General features: G+C 39.7%; 1 protein-coding gene across 2 annotated transcripts in view; it reads left to right on the top strand.

The window, feature by feature from the left end:
* COLEC10 (collectin subfamily member 10) overlaps window positions 1-25,189 on the top strand; it is a 57,832-nt gene that overhangs the window by 16,110 nt on the left and 16,533 nt on the right. For both annotated transcript variants that reach the window (XM_043963641.1, XM_043963555.1), the window contains exons 2-3: window positions 14,991-15,062; window positions 19,113-19,184. In XM_043963641.1, the coding sequence (XP_043819576.1) occupies window positions 14,991-15,062; window positions 19,113-19,184 (144 nt within the window). The remainder of the gene's footprint in view (window positions 1-14,990; window positions 15,063-19,112; window positions 19,185-25,189) is intronic.

Raw genomic sequence — 25,189 nt, 5'->3', positions numbered from 1 at the left:
AGAGACAAAGACACAGACAAAGAGATAGAGAGACAGAAACAGGTAGACAAAGAGAAAGAGACAGAGAAATACACAGAAAAAGGAGATTCTTCATTAACATGTGGACTATTGGGAGAGTTGCACTGTACCAGTTCTAGGATGTGCATATGTGACTTTGAAACATCTGCTCCTCTCAGTCTCCTCTATAATTTAGTCAATGTGAGGAACTTTGGGTGTGCTAACTCCCTCTTCTCATGCAGATTATAACACCTACCTAGGACTTATATAAATCTTAAGAGCTTATTTGGGAAATAGGCATGTTAAATGACTTGCTCCTCTTGGTCTTGCTAACTCTGCACCCAGTAATCTGTCCTCTAAACTGGGCTACCTCTTCCTCCATTTAAAGCAATAATAATGCATGACATTCCTATCTTGCAGAGTCATTGTAAGGATCCATGAGAATACATTTGAGTTTCCACTAAGAATAATGTTATAGGAAAGTCATGTTTCTTAGCATTTTAATGAATATTTTTTCTACTTCATGAGCTACATATCTGGATACAGAGAGGAAACTTCAAGGCAGGCATATAGTCAGCTACAGGAAGCAAAATAAACATAGGCAATCCCTTACCTTAAAAATGGGTTATATTCCAAAAGGTCACTGTAAGTCATTTGTTTGGAAATTGAAACAAAATTCCCCACAAAAATACAATGTTGTATATGGTGGTTAGACCCTATGACAATCTATAAAAACTCAACATAGATGTAGCGGTGCTATTGTATTAAAAGTAACATAGAACCTGCCTACTGTATACAGCAATGCTCCTATAGGAAAAAAAAATGTCACCAGTTTTTGATGGGAAGACTAAAGTATGGTGTAATGAAAAGTGCTCTGGAGTTAGAACCAAAGGACCTAGGTTCAAATCCCACCATTACCACCTATTGTGTGATCTTTTGTAGGAAGTCACAACTTCTCTGTGCCTTGGTTTCTTCATCTGTCAAATGGGAGGCTTGGCTACAGTGGCTTCTAAGGTCTTTTCAAGCTCTAAACCTATGATCCTGTGAGCTTGTCTTTCTAGAGTCCTGGCAAGAAGAGCAGTGAGTTCTCTCTTCATCTCCATTTTAAATCTGAGTAGTGGAAGTAAGGACTCCAAAATTCCAAGCTACTGATGACCATTTATGTGGCTGTGTCCTTGGACTTTAGAAGTAGACAGAAAAGGAAGCACCAGTACGTGTAAGGGCCAAATTTAGTATGGGGAGAGTTAATTTGGCGGCTTGCTGTAATATTGGGTTCAGAAAATAATGGGGGACCTAATTGTCATGAGAGGTAATGGAAAGGCATCCAGTGGCTGATGTCAGCGTCCTAGGGGGAGAGAATAGAGTATTGTGAAAGTATTTTTGGTGACTAGCCTAATTTTGGGGGACTGATGCTATGGAGGACTAAACTGGGGACCTTTGACTATTTGGCTGACTTCGTTAAATTTAATATGGGCCGTTTAAAAAGTTCCACCACACTGCTCCCAAACTGATAGACTAAAGATTAAGAAGCCTCTTAACCAAATAATCAAAGCAGAGTTTATTTATGAGATACTATTTAAAATTAGGAATACAGGGAAAAAAGTAGTACAACCTGACTGCTTTCCTGCGATCTCTTTCCACTGTGTCTTTTTCCCACCTGCTGCGCTTGAACTTCTTGAATACAATAAGGGCCTTAGCCGCCTCCAGCCTCAGGGCACGTTACACTTTCCCTGGTTTGTATTAAGGCCTATAACCTTGTCGGCCTGGTGTCTCCTTTTCCGAACCGATCTCTCCTCCATCCTTGTCCACACTCCCCTCTAGTCAGCCCCTCCTAATCTTGTCTATCTAGTCCATCTGTCCGTCCTCCTCTAATCAGCCCCTCTCCTTAATCTTGTCTCTCTATCTAGTCCGTCATCGCTCCTTTTTTTTCCTGTCTAACTCCCAGGTCTATATATACCTTTTCTTCTCTCCACTCAAATCTCAGGGCTTCCTTCGCCCCCACAGACCAAGCTAATCCACCCGCCAGAGCTGCAGCTGGTGGGGGGGGGGGGGCGGGGCTTTCGAGCCTCATGCCTCAGCACAGGCCATCTGGGATCCTTCGCTCAGGGCTCAGGTCGGAGGGAGCTGGGGGCTTTTATCCCCCCAGCTGTCTGACCTGGTGTCTTGTATAGCCCGAGGGGCTTTTTCACTCAGCTGAAGCTGAGGAGGAGGGGGAGAGTCCCTGAGGGCCTAAGGCTTTCTAATCTCAGCCTAAAGGTAGGGTTCCCCAAATCAAAATAAATTTCCACAGTATATATTTCAGGTTTCAATGCACATGGAGAATTGAGCTGAGCCACAAAGTATTTAAGTTGAACCTATGAAACATGTCACCATTGCTCAGATTGTCTCATTTAAGATCCAGGACTAACTAAAAACTTCTTCTCTCACATGAAGACTTCCTATGGAACAGAGACATAGCATATGGACTACTGACTGCTTCTCAAGAGGAATGAGAGCCAGGCACACCCATTATAAACACAGAAGAAAATACAAAGGAGTGCATAACCACCATAGGCAAAAGGTCCCTAGAGCTTTACCCAAACATTCACTTCATATTCTCCCATTCACAACATAACGAACATCACCCAAGATTGACTGACTGGTTTGACATCCACACATCAACTTTAGCTGCAGCATAGGTTTTACCTAAGATGCTTTATTCTCTCTAATGTTGATGTAAGAGAGACTATGATGTTATCTTCGGTGATAGCACCATTCTCCTGAAGACAAATTCACTTCTGAATACAAGAACAAGGATTGTAATGACCAAGGGGATGAGTATGAAGGTTCTGTTTGGAATCATAACTAGCAAAGGTGAAGTGATAAATGAAGGGAGAGGTGGATCCCAATGACATCAGTAATGGGGGATGAAGAAAAGGACAATAGTGGATCCTAGACAATTGTTTTCTTTTTTAAAATTTTTTGTGGGGCAATGAGGGTTAAGTGACTTGCCCAGGGTCACACACTAAGTGTCAAGTGTCTGAGGCCAGATTTGAACTCAGGTCCTCCTGAATCCAGGGCTGGTGCTTTATCCACTGTGCCACCTAGCTGCCCCAACAATTGTTTTCTAATGGTCCTGAGTTTCATTTTTCATTCTTTCCACATTTTTCCAGAGAAAAAGCATTAATTAAACACTTAATAGGTACAAAGCATTGTGCAAGGCAAGGAGGGAGTTGAAAAACTTCAGTATAGAGCTTAATTTGTAGTAGAGGGATAAACTACAAACACAGATAGCTGTACTATATATTATAGATTGTATATTATTATATAATGAATTCATTGCAGGTTTGTTAAATAATTATCTAAATTAAGTATGGGAGGGGAGAGGACATTGTTAGCCTAGCAGTGATGTTGATAAATATTGGGTGGTACCAGTATTTCCAAAGTGGATCCCATAGCAGTAAACTAAGTAGAGCCATTGGCAGAACCCAAGTAGTCATATATGGCAAGACTTGGGTGGTTTCAGGAGAGCATTATGGTTGACTTAAATGTAAGCTCCTGTTGATATTAGCAGTTTTTACTGATGGATAAAGGAGGGGATGTCAATGCAATGCTGAGAGGTCTCCAGAAATTGTATGGGGGGAGGGATGAGGAGATCCTGTAGTCATACCATTGTAATGATTGGAATGACGCCACCTGCTGGAGAGCTACTGTAGGAAAGCTCTGCCATGAGGAGAAGGCACCTGAGGGCAAGGCATGTGGCTTTTCTTTGGCATCAGGAAGTGAAGTTTGCTTGTGAGAGGAAGAAGGAACAAGGCTGGCTCTCTAGCTCTTTTTCATGAGCACTCTGGTGGAGAGTGGAGCTAAAAATGTGCTCTCCCTTTGATAGATAAATAAATCTAGGCCTTTTTCTCTCTCTTCACCAAATTCTTATTCTCCTTAATAAATGCTTAAAAGTCTAAACTTTTGCTAAAGCTTATAATTTATTGGCAACCACTCATTAGATATTTTAGACAGACTAGCTACAATTTTAGCCCTTACACCATGAAAGGATACTGAGACCTGGAGCTGAAAGAGACCTTAGAAGGCACGTAATTAACCACCTTAATTTTACAGAGAAAGAAAGAGAGGTCCATGTAGTAAGTAGCATAGCTATAGAAAATACTTGCTATTTTTATTTTCTTTGATTCAGAACTCAGAGCACCTTCCACTATCTGTCATGTTGCAGATCAGTCCTTAGTAAGGCAGTCTGTAAAGTCTGTAAAGAAGATGCCCTTAAATCTTGTGTTTATAAGTTATTTTAAAACATTTTGAGGACATAATAATTTTATGGATATAAACATACTTTCCAAATAGTTTTCCTTGAAAGTGTCTAGGGAGTAGAGAAAGAGCAATGAGGTTTAACAAGAGTAAACTATTTTTAAGATCACTAATTTGCTGACAACTACAGTCTCTTGTGTTTATATCTTTGCTTTGCAGACTTTCATAACCGCTAGAGTAGTGTCAAGCATCTAGTAGGTGCTTAATATGCTTCATGAAACATTTTATAGAATTCTTGAGTTGGGCCTCAGAAGTCAGGAATCCCCTGTAAAATATTACAGACAAGTGATCATTCACTTACAACTTGAAGATCTGGAGTGGTAGCAAATGTGCAATCAACCTAGGAAGCCTTATTCAACAACTAAAATCTTTAGAAAATTTCATCTTACACCAAAGAACTGGAAATTGAGGGAATGCCCATCAAATGGGGAATGATTGAACAAGTTGTTGTATATGAATGTAATGGAATACTATTGTGCTTTAAGAAACAATGATCAAGCAGATGTCAGAAAAACCTAGAAAGATTTAAGTGAACTGATACTGACTGAAGTGAGCAGAACCAGGAGAACATTATACACAGTAACAGCAACATTGTGTGATGATCAACTGTGATAAACTTAATTCTTCTCAGTAATACAATGATCCAAGACAATTCCAAAGGACTTAAAATGGAAAATACTCTCCACACACAGAAAAAAGAACTGTGGAATCTGGATGCAGATTGAAACATATTGTTTCTACTTTTTGTTTTGTTTTGTTTTTTGAGGTTTTTCCCTTTTGTTCTAATTGTACCTTCAGCTCTTGGCATAGTGTTTACACATAGCAAATGCTTTAGAAATGCCTTTTTCATTCATTCATGCACTCATATATGGATACATGCATTCAAGAATGCATGCATCCACTCTTTCATTTATTTATACATGAATACATTGCATGTAATCATAAAACGGTAAAAAGATTTCATGATCAGGCCTGGAGATGCCCCATGCTTCTTTTACATAAGAACAAGTTTGGCTATATTTGAAGATGCTCATGACCTGCTGGACCACAAGGTGAAACCTTTTGCCCATAGAAACTCTCCAAAGGTCAGTTACAAACTTGGAGAGGGGTTATTCCTGCATCGCTGTAGGCAGTTCCCATATCAACAGAAGCAGGGGTCCCAAAATATTGAGAAAGTTCATATTAATTTTGGTGGCAATATCACACTCTTGGCTCATGTGGAGTTTTCAGCTCCTTAAAACATGCATGTAGGGGGCAGCTAGGTGGCACAGTGGATAAAGCACTGGCCTTCGATTCTGGAGGACCTGAGTTCAAATCTGGCCTCAGATACTTGACACTTACTAGCTGTGTGACCCTTGGGAAGTCCTTAACCCTCATTGCCCTGCAAAAACAAACAAAATAAAACAGCCACCCCACCCCCACCCCTATCTTGTATTTGTAGCATCAATCTTTTGAACTTGGATTTGTGTGATAGGCTTTTTGGACAAACCAAATACTTGAAGTTGATTGATTTTTATGTGTTTGCTCAAAAATAAGATCATAGATTTAGAACTGGAAAGAAGCTAATCAATCAATTTAAAAAAAAAATTATTAAGCACTTACTATATAGCAGGCCCAGATCTAAACTCTAAGGAAACAAGGAAAGGCTTTAAAATACTCTCTCTTGCCCTCTAGAATATTAGAGACCATCTGATCCACTTTCTCTCCACTCCTATTTTATAAATTAGGAAACAAGAGGCCTAGACAGTAGTGTGTTGGAGCTGACTCAAACTGGCTCTCAAGGGTTGCGTTAAATTTTCACTGTGAACATTCAGATTTTGGAAATTGACAAAAGCTACAAATTGGGGCTTGATTTATTATTTTGGTGATTGTCTAGACTGAAGAAAATGATGAAGAAAATGCTAATAATGCAGATTGAATTTCAAAGTGTGTTGCTTATACCTTTTTCCCCCCTGGAAAGCCAGATGTTGAGCATTTACCAGCATATCTCTGGACCCAGGAAGAGGAAGTGTCACACAAGTGATAGAGCTACAACTCTTCTTGTGACAATTCCAATGCATTATGATGCTTTATGATGCTTCTATTGCATCATGCTGCTCCCTATATGATATGAATTAGCACTGGACAGCTCCTTTTCTCAAGGAGCTCAATGAAAACAAAAAGCCCAATCAGGTGAAATAAAATTAACTCCCATAGCTAAGACATGAGGAAAGATACCCCACTTCCTTTTTAATATTCACCTATGTCTCTCCTAAGAAGACTACAGTAACCACAGCTGTTAAATTTGTAGCATTTGGGGAAAACAGAAGCATCCCTTGTAGTCCCAGAATTATTGCATTGCTTCTTATATGTTTCTAGCAGCTTGGCTGATGATGCACTTGAATAATGAATGAGACCTGAAGGGGAAAGAAAAGCAACTAATTCTGTATTTTTCCTTAACACAATATTAGCTTTTCTCTTCAGACATGGCCTGACTACAAAGGACATGTGGGCTCTGAGAAATAATTCTTGCTCAGCTGAATGAGCCTTGAAACTACAAAAGTAGTTACACAGCTGATCACATAGAAAAGAGTGTAGAATTGTTAACAATATTTACCTTTGTTGATCAGGCTGTATACCCCAACTGTGAGATGCATAGCCCAGCTACTGAGCCCAGAATGTCATCAATATAGTTTAAGGTTTTTGGACTGGACTGGTGATTTTTTTTTTTGGAAAGGGTAATTTCCATTGAGAAAAGCCCCTCTACTAATGTTCATTGGTGACTTGCCCAAGGCCACGCAGCCAGTATTATCACTGGGGGACCCTGATCCCTGACTTTGAGGATAGTCCTCATCCAATATGTTATGCTTTCTCTCAGGTAGCTTATAAATCATTAAAATATAGAGTAAAAAGCCTGATGGAGGGATCAATTCAAAATATAATATTAAGGGGAGAAAGGAAGAGAATAAGCATTTAAATAACACCTTTATATATAATTCAGTGTGCTTTTTACAGATATTTTACAGATATTTTCTCAAATGATTCTCACATCAACCCTGGGAAATTTTATCATCCCTATATGATTTAAATAGAAATGTGTATATGTGTATATATATATACATACACACATACATATATATATATATACACACCTATACATATATAAACATATGTGGATATATTCCTATATAATAAATATATATTTACTAAAAATATTTGTGAGCATATATAATTTTATATTACTATATAAATATATAATTGATAGATAATACATAGTGGTGCGTACATATGTCATGTATTTATCATAAAATGGAACTATTGTTATCCCCATTTTACAGTTGAGGAAAATGAGGCAAACAGAATTTTAGTAACTTGCCCAAGGTAAACAGCTAGGAAGTGTCTGAGGCTAGATTTGAATTCAAGTTTGTTGACTCCAAGCCCAGTGATCTGTCCACTCTACCAGCAACTGTCTTAATCATGATGATGATGATGATACATTGCATCTGTTGAGCTCATTATGGTTGATAAAGATTTTTTTTTTATTTGCTAGCTTTCCCATTTTCAAAACAACACTATGATATGGGCAGAATCTGTTTCCCTGTCTTTTGCAGATGAGGAAACTGAGTCTGAGGCATGATGGGTGATCTGCCCAGCATCAAGGGCTAGCAAGGAACTGAGCATACAAGTGCAAGCACTCCTTCTCAAGAATATTACAATTGAGTTGAAAAGACAAGATGTAAGTATGGGAGAGATTAAATAATAATACAAATTTTAAATTATAGCTGAAGGCGGTTGAAAAGAAAGATGTTAGAAGGCAGTACATGATTTATAGCCAAGTTAATGATACAGGCAGTAAATACTGTAGGAGTTCAGAAGAACCCACTACCTCCCATGGCAGTTCATTCGACTCTTAGATCACTCTAATTCCTAGGAATTTTTTACCTTAAATTGAGCTGAATTCCGTCTCTCTGCAACTTTTCCCCACTGCTTATAGTTCTACTTTCTTGGGCCAAGTAGAACAGATCTACACTCTCTTTCACAGGACATCATGCCAAAACCTTGAAAACAGCTGTGATACTCTCCTCTAAGTCTTTTCTTTTCATGTTAAACATTTTCAGTTTTTTCCAACAAATTCTTTTGCCCCAATAAAATGCAAGTGCCGTAAGGTCAGGGACTGTTCCATTTTTGTCTTTGCATCATTAGCACAGTGTCAGGCAGATAGTAAACACTTAAAGAATGCCTGTTAGTTGATTAGTTGATTGATTGCTTATCTTGAGGCCTTTTGCTGTCTTGTATGTTCTAGATATGCACAAGCTTGTCAATGGCCCTGTTAAAATGTCCTCACCACAATTGAACATGATTCTACAGATGCAGTATTTTTTTTTTTTTTGCTGCAGGGCAATGGGAGTTAAGTGACTTGCCCAGAGTCACACAACTCGTAAGTGTCAAGTATCTGAGGCTGGATTTGAACTCAGATCTTTCTGAATCCAGGGCCAGTGCTTTATCCACTGTGCCACCTAGCTGCCCCTACATATGCAGTATTAATAGAGAAGATTGCAAGGGAAATATCATCTCTCTCCTTCCAGATACATTGCCTCTATGAATTCAGACTCCAGGTGGTGGAGCACTGAAATGAAGGCCTCCCTTTAAGCTGACATTGATCAATTACTACTCTTTGGATCCAGTTACTTCCATGGCTTCAATAATTACCACTATACATCACTCTTAAAACTATTCCCTAGCATTGACTTCTCTCCCTGGCTCCAGTCCCATATTTCCATCTATTTACCAAACATTTTTACTTGGATGGTTCCCTTTCACCTCAAACATGTCAAAAACTGTACTATTCATCTTCTTAAATTGGCTCACTCTCTTAGTTCTTCTGTTTCTATTAGGGATACTGCCATTCTCCCATCTCTTAGTCTTGAAATTTGAGTCATTCTTTACTCTCTTCTCTTCCTTCCTCAACTTCAATATCTAATCTAACAGCAAAGACTCCTGATTCTACCTTAGAACGATGCTTCATACCAGTAACCACCTTCCTTTCCATTGCTCTTGGAATTACATGTCCAAGTAGTTCCATTGCTACTTCTCTATTTCAGTCCTTTAGCTTTCTGAAAGCTCTCTAAACACACAAACACACACACACACAAACACATGTTTATCTTCTTGAACCACTGCTTTGATCATTCCATATCTCTACTATTCAAAGGTTTTCAGTAATTGTTCACTAGAGCAGCTAAGGGGTGCAATGGGTAGAGTACCAGACCTAGAGTCAGGACAGCTCATCTTCCTGAGTTGAAATCTGCCCTCAGATACTTACTAGCTGTGTGACCCTGGGAAGGTCACTTAAGCTTATTGGCCTCAGTTTCCCCATCTGTAAAATGAGCTGGAGAAGGAAATGGCAAACTACTCTAGTATCTTTGTCAAGAAAACCCCAAATTGGGGGGAAGGGGTCATGAAGAGTAGGATATGACTGAAAAACAAAATCTTCATTACCTGTAGAATCATACCCAATCTCCTTAACCTAAAATTTAAGACTCTTCACAAATTGGACTCAGTATATATTATGGATGAAAAAAAGACCAGATTTGGAGCCTGTAGACCTGAATTCAAATCTAGGTTTGTTATTTATGATAGGTATGAAAATAAATTGATTAGATCATCTCTAAGGTCTGGGCAGCATATCTTGGTAAGTATTTTGATTTTTTTTTAAAAAGGGGGAGTCTAGGGGCAGCTAGGTGGCACAGTGGATAAAGTACCAGTCCTGGATTCAAGAGTACCTGAGTTCGGGGCAGCTAGGTGGCGCAGTGGATAGAGCACCGGCCCTGGAGTCAGGAGTACCTGAGTTCAAATCCGGCCTCAGACACTTAACACTTACTAGCTGTGTGACCCTGGGCAAGTCACTTAACCCCAATTGCCTCACTTAAAAAAAAAAAAAAAGAGTACCTGAGTTCAAATCTGGCCTCAGACACTTGACACTTACTAGCTGTGTGATCCTGGGCAAGTCACTTAATCCCAATTGCCTTACTAAAAAAAGTAAATAAATAAAAATAAAAATAAAAGGGGGAGTCTAGAGGAAGGCAACAAATATGGGGGGGGGAGAAATTATTGTATGAAAAGATTTGTTAAAGAACTGGAAATGTTTGCCCTAGAGCAGAGGTATCAAATACAGACCATGGGCCTATGCAATGGGAGTGCTTCAACCAGATTAAAATGTAATTGAAAAATATTTAACAAAACAAATAAAAACACAATAGAACATATATAATGATAATATGTTGTTTTCTAAGTCAATGTGCAGCCTTCAAGGTTCTTTATGTATGTTTTAGTGACCCTGTTTCTATTTGAATTTAATGCTACTGCCCAAAAGAAGATTTCAGGGGGATGTGAGGAAAATTTTCTAGTATTTGAAGGGATGTTATACTCAAGAGAGACTAGAATTTCTGTTATTCTTGGTCCCAGAAGGAATGTAGAGCAATGGGTAGAAGTTACAATGGGAAAAAGTTAGACTTCATGTAAGGAAAAACTTTCTGATAAAACCACTCCGTGGAGGAACAGGTTGCCTTGGGAGGAGATGGGTCTTCCTCTGGAAGTTATAGAGGTTATAGAGGGAACTTTTAATCAGTTAGGGTTACTCTAAGGTTTTATGATTCTATGATGACATCTCCAAAGAAGAATATATATATCACCTTTTGCCATTTAAGTGAGTGAAATATTTTACAGTTATTTTTATTGTAGATATGTGCCTGTGTGTGTGTGTGTGTGTGTGTGTGTGTGTGTGTGTATCATACCTCCTCATGCTAGGGTGTAAATTACAAGGTCTAATACATCTCTTTATCCCGTTCAGCTTCTAATATAAATAACTGCTGAATATGTATAAGGAGAACAGACATCTAGGGCTGAATCCTGGCCAACACTCACATAATTGAAAAAAAGAAACTAGTGAAATAAGACACTTAAATCTGGATCAGATCGTTAGAGAACTATGACAGCAGTTTGACAGATGACAACAATAGGAGAAAATTTAAAGAATGACAACGAGGCTTTCACAGTTAATGCTTCAGAGAAATAATAGATAATGTGAACTGAACAAAGGTTTGAGTGATTAGTAGATCCATGATAACCCCAGAAAGTGAAGTTCAGAGGAGAGAGAGACAGAGACAGAGACAGAGACAGACAGATCTAGAGAGAGCCAGAGCCAGACCAGAGATAAATAGCATGAAGGTGAGACTAGGGCAGGAGACCCCAAGGGTTGAAGAATCTAACATGACTGAAATGACTGAACAAAAAAGTACAGTGGGTGGCAAAGATTTTGAATTATATTATGCAAAATGTTGGTGTTTCAATTGTCTAGAACTGGCATCTGCAGAGTTACCATTCTGATTTGGGGGTCCTGATAAAAGTGGGCATGAAGGGCTCACCAGCAAACTCTCTGACATTTTTGATAAGAAACCCTAACTTACTTTCTTCAAACTTCAGTGTTTCAGTACTTCTCCAGGCCTTCAGACCATCTGCCATCTGAGTTAAAATACTTCTGCTGTGAGTGGTACAAGCTGAGTTGAGTCCATGTCCCTTCATCTTAATGATCATTACAGCTAACCCTCAGCAAAAATTGCAAGTAGTCAGATTTTATTTTGACTCACCCTACCACCTTCTGCGCATGCTTGTCCATATTTCCAATCTTAACTCTCCTATTTATGCCTGGGACTTTATTTCTACATTTATAAAATTATAGACTTGGACTAAAAATAGATTTAGGACTGGAAGGGGCAGAGAGACGTTCAAGTCCAGAACCTCAAAACTGAGGCCCAGGGAGGTTGAGATTTGACCAAAGTCACACAGGTACTCATTTAGATGACCTCAAAGTTCCATTCTAGCTTTAACATTGTGATCCGACTTCTATGATGCATCATCAACTTAAACATGGAATTCAAAGAGAATTATTTACATTTCAGGGACAACTTTAGACCAGCAATATTTGTTCTAAGCTTCTCAGAATCTTCTTCCTTTTCTTAGGTTATATATTCTTTCCTTCCCAGAGGTATTTGCATTTTAATTTATTCAGCCACATGGTCATATTTTAAATCTGTGAACTGCCATAATAACTTTGAGCATTCAGTTTAAAGCCTACAAGATCCAAATGAATGAATCTCTAATGGAGAAATTTCAAGAACCATGCCACTGTCATGAATCTTGAATGGCCCCTCAGATCCTATCACAGCCTTTCACCTAGGTTCCTCAATGACCACAGGGATGTTTTCAGTTCCTTTTTGCAAACAGATCCTATCTAAGTGTTAAGAAGAAAAAGACAACGAACAATCTTTTTCAATAGTTTTTCAGAAAGAGACAATGTATGGGAGTGGACAGCACTGGATGTGGAATCAGGATGACCTGGATTCAAATCCTACATAAGACACTAGCTATGTGAGCCTGGACACATCACTTAAATACTCTGAACTCTAGATTCCTCTTCTGAAAAATGGGGATGGCAATAACACCTCTCTCACAGGGTTATGGGAGGATCAACTGAAATTATGTATGTACCTTGCTTTGCAGACCCGATAAAGCTTTTGACATGTGAGCTGATATTAAGGTAAAGCCCTAATTTATGATGAAGTAAAATAGATCTAAATCCTGACTCAAAATGATATAATGAGAACCCATGTCAGTACCTCATGTGCAAAGTGAATTTAATAAATAGTTTTGCGGGGCAGCTAGATGGCGCAGTGGTAAAGCACCGGCCCTGAATTCAGGAGTACCTGAGTTCAAATCCGGCCTCAGACACTTGACACTTACTAGCTGTGTGACCCTGGGCAAGTCACTTAACCCCCATTGCCCAGCAAAAAAACCCACCAAAAAACAAAAAACAAAAAGTTTTGCATTTGGAGAAAATTATCCAAAAGGGAAAGATAAGTTAGCCATGCTCTTTGCTTGAATTCGTAGAGATTGATCCTTACAGCAAGTTCTTAGCCTGAGGGAAGGGGGGAGATGTGTATGTGTGTGTGTGTGTGTGTGTGTGTGTGTGTGTGTGTATGTGTGTTAAAATGAATTCATCCTGTTTTACAGTTTTTCATTTAATTTTTTGACTCAAATGCTATTTTTAAAAGAGGAAAAGGAAACCTCAATGGCACGAGTAATGCAATGAGACATTACCCATAGGATAAAAGTGGACCACTGTGGACCATACAGCTGTGCTTTTTCCAAGCATATTTTTATAGTTTCTTTCTATTTTCAAATGTTCAGGCCAAAATGATCCAGGATTAAGAGTAAAGACAAGGCTCAGTTGGCCCCGGGTTGTGGTCCACTTACTGACATAGGATTAAGGGCCAAGCTGGAACATCCTGGTTTGTTTTTCTTTTAACTTTGTCACCACAATAAGCTGGCACTGTTACATTAGGTGGATGAATTTCAATAATAAACCACTAGGGTGGAGCCTTATCCCTAGGTATCTCACCTGACTGCACATAACCACACCTGCTGTGGCACATGGTTTAGAAAGGGAAAAGGCAAAGAATTCCTATGAATTATGGGGAGAAAGGAGTTGTTGTATCAAAGCCATTCTCAACCACCTTTTTGCTATGTAAAAGATAAGCAAGAGGGGCAGCTAAGTGGTGCAGTGGATAGAGCACCGGCCCTGGAGTCAGGAGTACCTGAGTTCAAATCTGGCCTCAGACACTTAACACTTACTAGCTGTGTGACCCTGGGCAAGTCACTTAACCCCAATTGCCTCACTAAAAAAAAAAAAAAAAAGATAAGCAAGAACCAATCTGGTTGCCACCCCCAACACAATGATTTTTTTCTAAGCAATAGCTAGGTGGAACAGTGGAGAGTGTGCTGGGCCTGGAGTCAAGAAGAATCCTCTTCCTAAGTCCAAACCTGGACTCAAACATTTCCTAACTGTGTGACCCTGAGCAAGTCACTGAACCCTGTTAGCCTCAGTTTCCCACCTGTAAAATGATCTGAAGAAGGAAATGCCAAGGAAACCCCAAATGGGATCATGACAAGTTAGATACAACTGAAAAAACAAAGTAGTCAGAAAATCTTAACCCTAGATGGATTTTGAGACACCATTTAATTTGTGACCACTATTTCAGACATAACCACACATATCCTTCCTAATCAATGAGAATCTATCCATCTTTGAAATCAGAGAATAATAATATCTAACATGTATTTCATACTTTAAGTTTTATAAGGCATTTTACATATTTTGTCTCGTTTGAAACTTCTAACAACCTTGTGTGGTCGGCATTGCAGGCATTAGTATCCCCATTTCACAGAAGATAAAACTGAGGCACAGTGAGATTATGTCCACGTTCTTAAAGCTAGGGAGGGTTGAAGGTGGCAGTTAAATGTGCACCTGATTTGTTAAAATGCTGACTTTCAGGGAGGGAATGAGTCCAGGTTCAACACACCAGGGTTCTTCCTGCAATGTGGTTTAGCAGTTTGTGTGTGTTTACACCATTAGCTTTTCCTGAGCCATGTTGGGGGTAGAAAGGGGGTGTCATAGCTGAAGAAAAAAGGTGCTTCCTGTTTCCTTCCTCTCAGTGCCTCTTAGACATGAATGTGTGTGTGTATGTGTGTGTGCACGCACACACATGTTTCATTGATGCTGAATGCCTTCCAAGAGTGAATAATATTTCATCCTGAGACACGATTGATTGTGTTGCTATTTGAACTGCTTCTCCATATCTTATTTTCTGTTTCCAAAGGGGATGATGGTGAGAAAGGAGAAAAGGGAGAAGAGGGAAAACATGGAAAAGTGGGCCCCATGGGACCAAAAGGTAGGTAAGAAGCTTGTTGATATTTACATTGTACCTTCCTGAGTGCTGTTCTCTTTCCCTGCTGGGCATGTCAAACAGCCTGTCCTTTGTATGGGAAATTAGTTGCTTTCATAAAGCACTTTACCACAGAGATGCATAAAATGTGTTACTAACATGAATTAACTCACCATCCAGTATCCCTAGGAGAGTTGTTATCAACAGGGCTCCAATCCATTCCTCCACCTGTATCCTTGGTGATGGCATGAGTGAAACTCCCCCTAGGCCTCTCTGCAGGGCACGGTGATCCTAGAATCCCTAAGGACCCATGTGGGCTTTGGAAGCACATCTCTGCCTCAAGTGGCTCTTCTCTGAGACCCCAGGAGAAGGGTGGGGGCTAGTTCTTCTTGCCTACCCAGCCCATGAGGTTAGAAATGAAGGGCACTTTCCATATTTCTTTGTCTATAATCAAAACAGCCAGCTTTTCTCTGCTCCCCTTGCTGTACAGATCATTAGCAGAATGCGGAACATCCGCCTTCCTCTGGATTGTTTCTGTACATGGTAGCACAACTTTTACAGGGGTTACAGGGATCCCCAGGGGGTAAGCTTCTTTAAGTATCTGAACCCCAAAATTATATGTGTGTGTGTGTATATACATGTATATATATATATATACACATCCATAGATACGGAATATAAACATATACATGCATATGTATGGATATATGATAAACATACTAAATATACAACTTTATATGAGACAGAGAAAGAGAAAGAGGGAGACAGGGAGGAAGGGGAGTGAAAAGGGGGAAGAGAGAGAATTAGGGGCATGAAAGATAGTAGGAGAGAGAGGAGAATAAAGGAGAGGGAGAAAAGGCAAGGGGAAGAGAAGAAAGAGAGGAGGGAAGACAGGGGAGGGAGATGGGAAGATATAGGGGAAGGAGAAAGGGAAGGAGAGGGAGAGAAGAAGAGACAGAACAGTGATGGAGAGAGAGAAGGGTAAGGGGGGTTAGAAAGAGAGAGAGAGAGAAGGAAAGGTTTGGAGTTAAAGACTGTGAGTGGCATAGAGGTCTATGTTCCAAGAACCACTCTTCAGACCCAAAGTTTTACACAAACTGAACCCAGTTCTCAACAGCATGGATTTGTTTCTTGCTGCTAAACTTAGATGCCAATGGAGAAGGAGTAGTCCTATGACACATCACCCAAACTATAAAAATGGACAACTAAGGATCAAAGAGTTGTGCTTTTTAAAAGCTCCCCTTGGGGCAGTTAGGTGGTGGAGCGATTAAAGCACCAGCCCTGGATTCAGGAGGACCTGAGTTCAAATTTGACCTCAGACACTTAACACTTACTAGTGGTGTGACCCTGAGCAAGTCACTTAACCCCAATTACCTCACCCACCCCCCAAAAAAAGCTCCCCTCCCCCTCCTTTGAAAGCTTCTTTCTGTTTTCATAGGTACAGGTGAAAAAGATCCAAGATAAAAAACAAGGACAAAAGCTTTGGCGGCTTTGGGCCCAGGCCGGCTTATTGATACAGGCAAAGGTGTTCAACTGGAACATCCATGCTCTTTAGTTAACAGTTTGTCACCATAATAAGCTGGTACTGTCACCCCATGCTGATGAATTCCAATCATAAACCACCAGGCTGCAGGCTCGTCCCCAGGTGGCTCACTTGGCTGCATATAACTTCACTCCTGCTGTGGCATGAATGTGTGGAGAAAGCAGGAAGAGTCAGAGTTCTTATGAATTGAAGCAAGGAGGTGTATTAACATCTTTCTCAGTCATCTTAGATAAGTTCAGAACCATTCTGGTTCCTCCCAGTCCTCACACACACACATACACACACACACACACACACACACACGCACATATCTGTGTGTGTATACATATTTATATATGTGTGTGTATGCATGCATCTTTCTAACCAGTTGACCCTCACATCAAAGCCTAGTATGGAGGTATTTCAACACTGAGGACCTTTCTAATATGCTGCATTTTTTCTTACAGTTTAGAATGGGGGAAGGTGAAGAAAGGCTTTCATTTGCTGCCCTTTCTTTGGTACACTGGGATTATACAACTGTGGTTGGGGGGTGGGGAGTGGGCTGTCCTATGATTTCCTTCCTTCTGCAAATGATTTTATATAGGCAAGAAATTCCTTGTTACTGATGTCTTTCTCAATGTGTCTTTTTCTCTCGACGATAGGACTGAGTACTGTGTAGACTCATAAAAGTTGGAAGGAATGTTAGAGATTTTTCATCTAACTGTCCTGTTTTACAAATGAGAAAACTTGGACCTAGAGATGGGAAGTGAACTGACCAGTGTCACAAAAATTGGAACCCAATTGATGGGCAAGCCTTTGATTTCTAATTCTTAGCCACCACAAAAAAAAAGAGCTGTTATAATTATTTTCATACAAATATGTCCTTTTTACTTTTTTATGTCTTTGGGCTATAGACCTAGCAGAAATATTGTTGGATCAAAGGTTATGCACAGTTTTATAGACCTTTGGGCATAGTTTCAAATTGTCTTCCAGAATGGTTGGATCAGCTCACAGCTCCAACAATAGTGCACTATTGTCCCAGTTTTTCCACATCCCCTTCAACATCCATTACTTTCCTTTTTTGTCATATGAGCCAATCTGAGAGGTGTGAGGCCCAGTACTTATCTCATAAAGTGCTTATGTGATCAAATGACCTAATGTATGCATAGAATTTTGCAAGTACTCAGAGCATTAAATAAACAGCAGCTGTTTCTTAAGATTTGATTTTTTTAAAAAAGAATTTGAACCCAAGCCCTATGACTCTAAGTCCAAAGCTCTGTAAGGGTGGGTGATTGGATATTGGTAGAGGGTGCTCCATTCCTAGTAACAGTAATATTCAGTTAGGAGACTGGGGAAGTAGGAGATAAGGGCAATGTCTTCATGCCTGGTGCTTTATTAGTTTTAGAAATGAGATAGTTGTTGTTGAGGCTATCCTCATAAACAGCAAGAAGGCATTACAACCCTTCAAAGGAGCACTGGAATAGTGCTTTCTCCCTCATTATATCCAGTTCTGATGTCAGCCCTGGCCTGTGTCCACTGGGACACCAGTCAGGCTATCTCTTTTTCGAGAGACCAGTGCTCTTTGAAACATTCTCTTGGCTAATCTTTAAGGGATTATCACCAACCCTCTCCCAGAAGGCTAAGTCTTTCTGAGAAGGTACAACCTTCCTGAAAAACATCTAATCCCAATAAATACCTTGGAATGAATTATCTGTGTGACTCCAGGCAAGGCAGTTAACCTCTGTGGGCCTCAGTTTTCTCATCTATAAAAAATAGGCATTAGGGGGCAGCTAGATGGCGAAGTGGATAGAGCACCGGCTCTGGAGTCAGGAGTACCTGAGTTCAAATCCGACCTCAGACACTTAACACTTACTAGCTGTGTGACCCTAGGCAAGTCACTTAACCCCAATTGCCTCACTAAAAAAAAAAAAAAAATAGGCATTAGAAAAATTGACTTCTAAGGTCTAACTCTGATTCTACTCCTATAACCCTCTAATATGGTAGTTGTAAATGTTAATTCACATTTATAATATATAGGTTACAATATTGTATTGTATATAATAGCTAGTTATTATTGTAAATATTTTCAGAATTCATTTTAAGTGTAAGAAGCAGCAAAATCACAAGAAGTGAAGCTGACTCATTGTCTAGACTTCAAACAAATTCCAGAATCATAATAGAGCATTCAGGTTCTGAGGCCCAGCACCTTATTTTAATAATCAGCTTAAAATTAATCTTGGATGATGCTTTCATTTTGTAATAAAAGTTAGTTTTTGTTATAAGTATCTATTTAGTTCACATATAAAGCAAGCTTTTAAAATTATTATGTCACTATCTTCTGTTTACATTTAGCCATGAAACATAAATATATGTAAATTAATGTTGCATGACACTTCAGATTATACAGCATATATAGAAAATAAATTGCTATTTTCCTCAAGTGTTTTTATTTATTCCCCATATCTTAGAGAAATATAATATATTCCACAAGTTTTTTTTTCTAAAATGACAAATATACCGTGGTTTGATTTCAGGGATGAAAGGAGAACTGGGTGAGGCAGGAGACCAAGGCGTCCTTGGAAAAATTGGACCAATTGGTGGAAAGGGTGAGTTATAGTGGCTTATTTCCTATTGCCATTTCAAAGCAAATTAAACATGAAAATGTAGTTATTTGCATGAGGATTTTTGCTTGCTTATTTTTATGACTGTAAATCATTAAAATCACATATATTTTAAAACATAAATATTTTTTAAATTATTTACTGTTTGTATCTTAGTTTCTTCCCCATATATGAAGTGTTTTCCATGGTTTCTAAAAATTCAGGATTTTTCCTGATCAAGAGTGGAGGAACAATGACCCAAGAATATTTATGTCAAAGGAATCGCATGCTATCATCCCAACTAGAAATAACTGCATTCTTGATAATCTCTCATCTTTCGTCAATTTTTAACATGAATTATAATTGATTGTTGAATTATAATATGAATACATGAATTATAATATACACATAGGATTGATTATAAGATATAAAACTGGAAGTAACTTTAGAGATTATTTAATTCAACCCTTTCGTTTTATAGTTAAGGAAATTGAAGTCTAGAGAAAAAATGAAATCTGGCCAAGGGGATATAGCAGTTTAGTGGCAAGGTTGGGACTAAAACCAGAGATTTCAAACACCAAATCTGATGTTCTTTCTCTACACCATGCTCTTCTCTTCATATCCTCACATTCAGTGATAAACTCTTCATCAATAGGAAATTGTTCATATTTATATTCTCATTGACTCACTATACTACTCACCACAGCTCTACCTTCTCATCCTTCCTCAAGCCTCCTGCTATAGTTCTTCCTCCACCTCTCATCCTCTCAACTGAAAAACTTTTTTTCACATTCATTGAAAAGGATGTGGCTATGCTTTGTGAGCTCCTTCTTTCTTTCTTATTGCACATCACCCAGATGCCTTCTACCAGTGTCTCCTCCTTCACTTATATTTTACATGAAAAAGTGGTCCTTCTTGACAAGGGGGAGGGGAGAAACATCTATATGTACAGGCGATCCCATTTCAACCGATCTTTTCCTGCAGATTTACCCCTCTACCATTCTCCCTCACTTGTCTTCAATCTCTCCCCATCTATTGGCTTCTTCCCTACTACCTACAACCATGCCTTTATCTTCTTCATCTTTAAAAAGCTCCCACTTGTCTTTCGCCCAGGACCTTGTTCTGAGTGGAGCTGATATGCTGGCTTCCTGAGATAGATAGATGAAGGAATCTTGGCCTCTTTCTCTCTCCTCACCAAATTATTATGCTCCTTAATAAATACTTAGACTTCTGGGGCAGAGCCTAGATGGTGGAGGAAAGGCAGTGAGCTCCCAAACTCATGACATGATTGCTCCAAAAAAACATCCAAATAACGCCATAGGAAAATGCCCGGAGCAGCAAAATTCACAGAAGAATGTGCTGAAATCATCTTCTAACCAAGAACGGCTTGGAAGGTCAGAAGGAGGGAGCTGCTGTGCTGATACAGGAGTCGGGCCCAACCCCACAGTCACCCTGACACAGATCCAGTCTCAGGAAGTCCTCACCAGAGAAGGAGATGCCCAGAGCCTGTGAATCAGCTGAAGCACCAGTGTCGTCTGGAACTAAGCTCACAATCTGGTGAGTGGGCTGAGCCCTGGGCAGGGGAGAGACTACAGGGGTCTATGCTAGTGCTAAGGCAGAACTTGGGTTTTATACCCCTACTGAGAACCAGGAGATAGGCTCGAGTAGAAGTGGCCCAGGTGGGGGAGGGGCACAGGCTCCTCTGAGCTAACAACCACAACACACAAAGCTGGTTGATTAGCAAATTATTCTGGGGTCATCTAGGTCCAGGAAACAGGCCGGGCAAGGGAAGAACCTGATTCTCCTTAAATCATACCACCTGGGACTTCTTAAGCTTGGGATACTGCAGCCTGGATACAGTGCCCCACTTTAAGGAGCTAAAAGTCTAGTAAAAGAAAGGCAAGATGAGCAGACAGAGAAAGGTGAGGACCATAGAAAGTTTCTTCAGTGACAAGGAAGACCAAGGGGCACCCTCAGAGAAAGATGTCAACATCAGGACCCCTATATCTAAAGCTTCCAAGAAAAATACGAATTGGTCTCAGGCCATAGAAGTGCTCAAAAAGGACTTTGAAGATAAAATTAGAGAGGTAGAGGAAAAAATGGAAAGAGAAATGAGGGTGATGCATGAGAAAAAAGTCAACAGCTTGAAAAGTCAAATGGAAAAGGAGGTACAAAAGCTCTCTGATGAAAATAATTGCCTAAGAATTAGGATTGAACAAATGGAAGCCAGTGACTTTATGAGAAACCAAGACACAATAAAGCAAATCCAAATGAATAAAAAAAATAGAGGGCAATGTGAAATATCTTCTGGAAAAAACTGCCGACATGGAAAATAGGTCCAGGAAAGATAATTTGAAAATTATTGGTCTACCTGAAAACCATGATCAAGGAAGGCTTAGACACCATCTTCCAAGATATTCTCAGGGAAAATTGCCCTGAAATTCTAGAAGCAGAAGCTAAAATAGAAATTGAAAGAATCCACCCATCACCTCCAGAAAGAGATCCCCAAAAGAAAATTCCTAGGAATATTATAGCCAAATTCCAGAGCTCTCAGGTCCAGGAGAAAATATTGCCAGCTGCCAAAAAGAAAGAATTCAAGTACTGTGGAGCCCCAGTCAGGATAGCACAAGATCTAGCAGCTTCTACATTAAAGGACCTGAAGGCATGGAATATGATATTCCAAAGGGCAAAGGAAATGGGATTACAACCAAGAATCACCTACCCAGCAAAAGTCAGCATTATCTTTCAGTGGAAAAAAATGGGACTTTAATGAAAAAGAAGACTTTCAGATATTTGTGATGAAAAGACCTGAACTGAATGGCAAATTTGACTTTCAAATACAAGACCCTAGAGAACCATAAAAAAATTGGAGCTGGGGCACATACCTGGGCTCATACAGTGGACGACTCTCTTGTGTCTGAGGCTGAGTTTTGGCAGGGATCCCCCTGGGTCCAGGGGTGATGATTTGTCCATTGTGTCACTTAGCTAGATGATAACATCTTTAGGGTTAAATTGAGGGGTGAAGGGAATTCACTGGGGGAGGGGGAAGGGCAGAAGTGAAATCCTACATCAAAGTAACAGGAAAAGGCTTATGGAGTGGGGGAAGAGATGGGAGAGGAGCAGTGCAGTAAATGAATTTTACACTCATCAGAAAAGGCTCAAAAATCTTAAACTCCACAGAGCTGCCTCAAATAGGGACTAACTGACACACCCAACTGGGTGGAGTAATCTATTTAATCTGGGCAGTAAATGAGCCTAACACTCATCAAAATTGGCTCAAAGACCTCAATCTCTCATTAGAATTGGTTCAAGGAGGGAATAACGTATACACACAATTGGGTGGAGTAATCTCTCTAACCTGGCAGGAAAATAGGAGGGGGAGGGGATAAAGAGAGAGGGCCAAAAGAAGGAAGGGCAGAGTGGGGGAGGGGGCAGACAGAAGCAAATCGCTTTTGAAGAGTGATGGGATGAAAGAAGATGGATAATAGAATAAATATCATGGGGAAGGGAATAGGATGGAAGGGAAACAGTTAACAATAGTAATCATGAAAAGGGGGGAAATTGTACAAAAAATATTTATAGCAACTCTTGGTGGAGGCTAAGAATTGAGAATCAAGGGAATGTCCATCAATTGAGGAATGATGAAAAAAAGCTGGGTTATATGATTGTAGTGGAATGGACTTGTGCTGCAGGAAATGACAAACAGGATGATCCCCGAAAAACCTTGAAAGACTAATGAACATCGATGTATAGTGAAGTGAGCATAGCTGAGAGGACATTGTGCATAGTGACAGCTGTATTGTTCAATGAGCAATTGAGAATGACTTAACTACTCTCAGCAGTGCAATGATCCAAGACAATCCCAAGGAACTAATGAGGAAGCTTACTATGCACCCCTATAGAAAGAACTGATAAAAAGAACACTTATGGATTGTACATATATAACCTGATTGCAATCTTGTGGAGGGGGGAGGAAAGGGAGGGAGGGAGGGAGGGAGAAAAATTTGGAACTCTAAATCTTATGAAAATGAATGTTGAAAACTACCCTTACATGTAAATGGGAAATAAAATAAATGTTTGTTGCAAGGAAAAAAAATACTTGTCTAAAAAAAAAAGCTCCCACTTGATCCATCCATCCTCACTAGCTTTTGTCCCATACCTTTCCTCTCTTTTATGACTTGGGAAAACCATTTATAATCATTGCCTCCACTTCACTTTCTTTCACTCTCTCCTTAACTCTCTACAGACTGGCTTCAGGCTTCATTATTCAATGGAATAACTTTTCTCCAAAGTTACTAATGATCTCTTTTTTTTTTCTCTTAATTTTTGCAGGGCAATGAGGGTTAAGGGACTTGCCCAGGGTCACACAGCTAGTAAGTGTCAAGTGTCTGAGATCAGATTTGAATTCAGGTCCTCCTGAATCCAGGGCCAGAGATTTAACCACTGTGCCACCTAGCTGCCCCAACTAATGATCTCTTAATTGCCAAATTTTCTCATTCCTCATTCCTCTTGAAATCTCTGTAGCCTTTGACTCTGTCAGTGAATCTTTTCTTTTTGATATTCTCTTCTCAAAGGTTTCCATGACAATTCTTTAGCCTGGTTCTCATACCTGTTTGACTACTCCTTAATCAGTCTACTTTGCTGGATCTTCATCCCAGTCATACTTGTTAGTGGTGAATGTTCCCCCCAGGGCTCTGTCCTTGGTCCTCTTCTCCATATATACTATTTCACTTGATGATCTCACCAGTTTACATGGATTAAATTATCATCTCTATGTTGATAATGATTTCTAGATCTACTTATTGAACCATAACTTCTCTCCTAAACTCCAGAATCACATATCTATCTATCTTATGAACATCTCAAACTGGATATTTCATAAACATCTTAAGCTCAGCAATGCCAGAATTGAACTCATCCTTCCCAACTCTTATCCTTTCTGAACTTCTCTATTGCTGAAAAAGGCACCATCATGCTTCCAGTCACTCCAGGTTCACAATCTAGGTGTTTCTCTGTAATGTCCTCCTGCTAAAAGGGGAGTGCCCCCTTTTAGCCTTTGTTAATGCGTTTCTCAATTTCTTTTCTCTCTTTTCATTCTCTTTACTTTGTTAGTCATAAGTACCTATAATATTATTGCTTCATTAAGGAAACAATTGTTTCTTAATGAAGGACAGGGGGAAATGTGATAAAATAATGGGATTTGGCAGACACCCAGGGGTCCCACCTGAAGATTGATTTGGAATTGATTGAATTGGGCAAGACTGAGAAACTGACTGAGAACCTACTTAAGATTGATAAAATCGAGACCATGCCTGGCCAGCCTTGAGTGGGGTGTTGTTCTCAGAGGCTATGGAATAAGACGTCAACACAGACCACCCTCAACCAATCAGCTTCAAGGACAGCCCCTTCCTGGGGAGGAAGACGGGAATTAGGAAGGGAGGTTGGCTCACTAGCGCTGGCCTCTTTTTCATCAGGGACTTCGGTTTGGTGGAGACAGAAAAAGAGAAAGAAAAGTAGATAGACTTTTCTGGCATCACAGGACCCCATGTGCTATCTTTACTCTTTAATAAATACTTAAAAGCCTAGACTCTTGCTGAATTTATTAGTAAATCTTAGCTAGTTTCCCTGAAAAACTGGGTGGGGGGAGCAGGTAAGGACATACATTAGATTTTATACTTCACAGTTTGACTCCTCATTCTACCTCACTCCTCCATCCAATATATTGCCAAGTTCTCTTGATGTTACCTTCATAACATCTCTTGGATATGACCTCTTCTCTCCTCTGACACTACCATTACCCTGGTGTGGTCCTATATTACTACCTTACACCGATACTATTGCAGGAGCATTTTGACAAGTCCTCCTGCCTCAAGTGTCTTTCCAGTCCAGACCATCCTCCACTCAGCTACCAAATTAATCTTTCTAAAGACAGATAGGATCATATAATACCCCCTCCCCACCCCAACCAATCAACTCTAGTGGCTCTATATCACCTTCTGTTGTAAAGGATC

This window comes from Dromiciops gliroides, chromosome 1, assembly GCF_019393635.1.
Source record: "Dromiciops gliroides isolate mDroGli1 chromosome 1, mDroGli1.pri, whole genome shotgun sequence".
Lineage (NCBI taxonomy): Eukaryota > Metazoa > Chordata > Mammalia > Microbiotheria > Microbiotheriidae > Dromiciops > Dromiciops gliroides.
The sequence above is the reverse complement of the archived record's forward strand: the minus strand, read 5'-3'. Positions and strand labels throughout refer to the sequence as shown.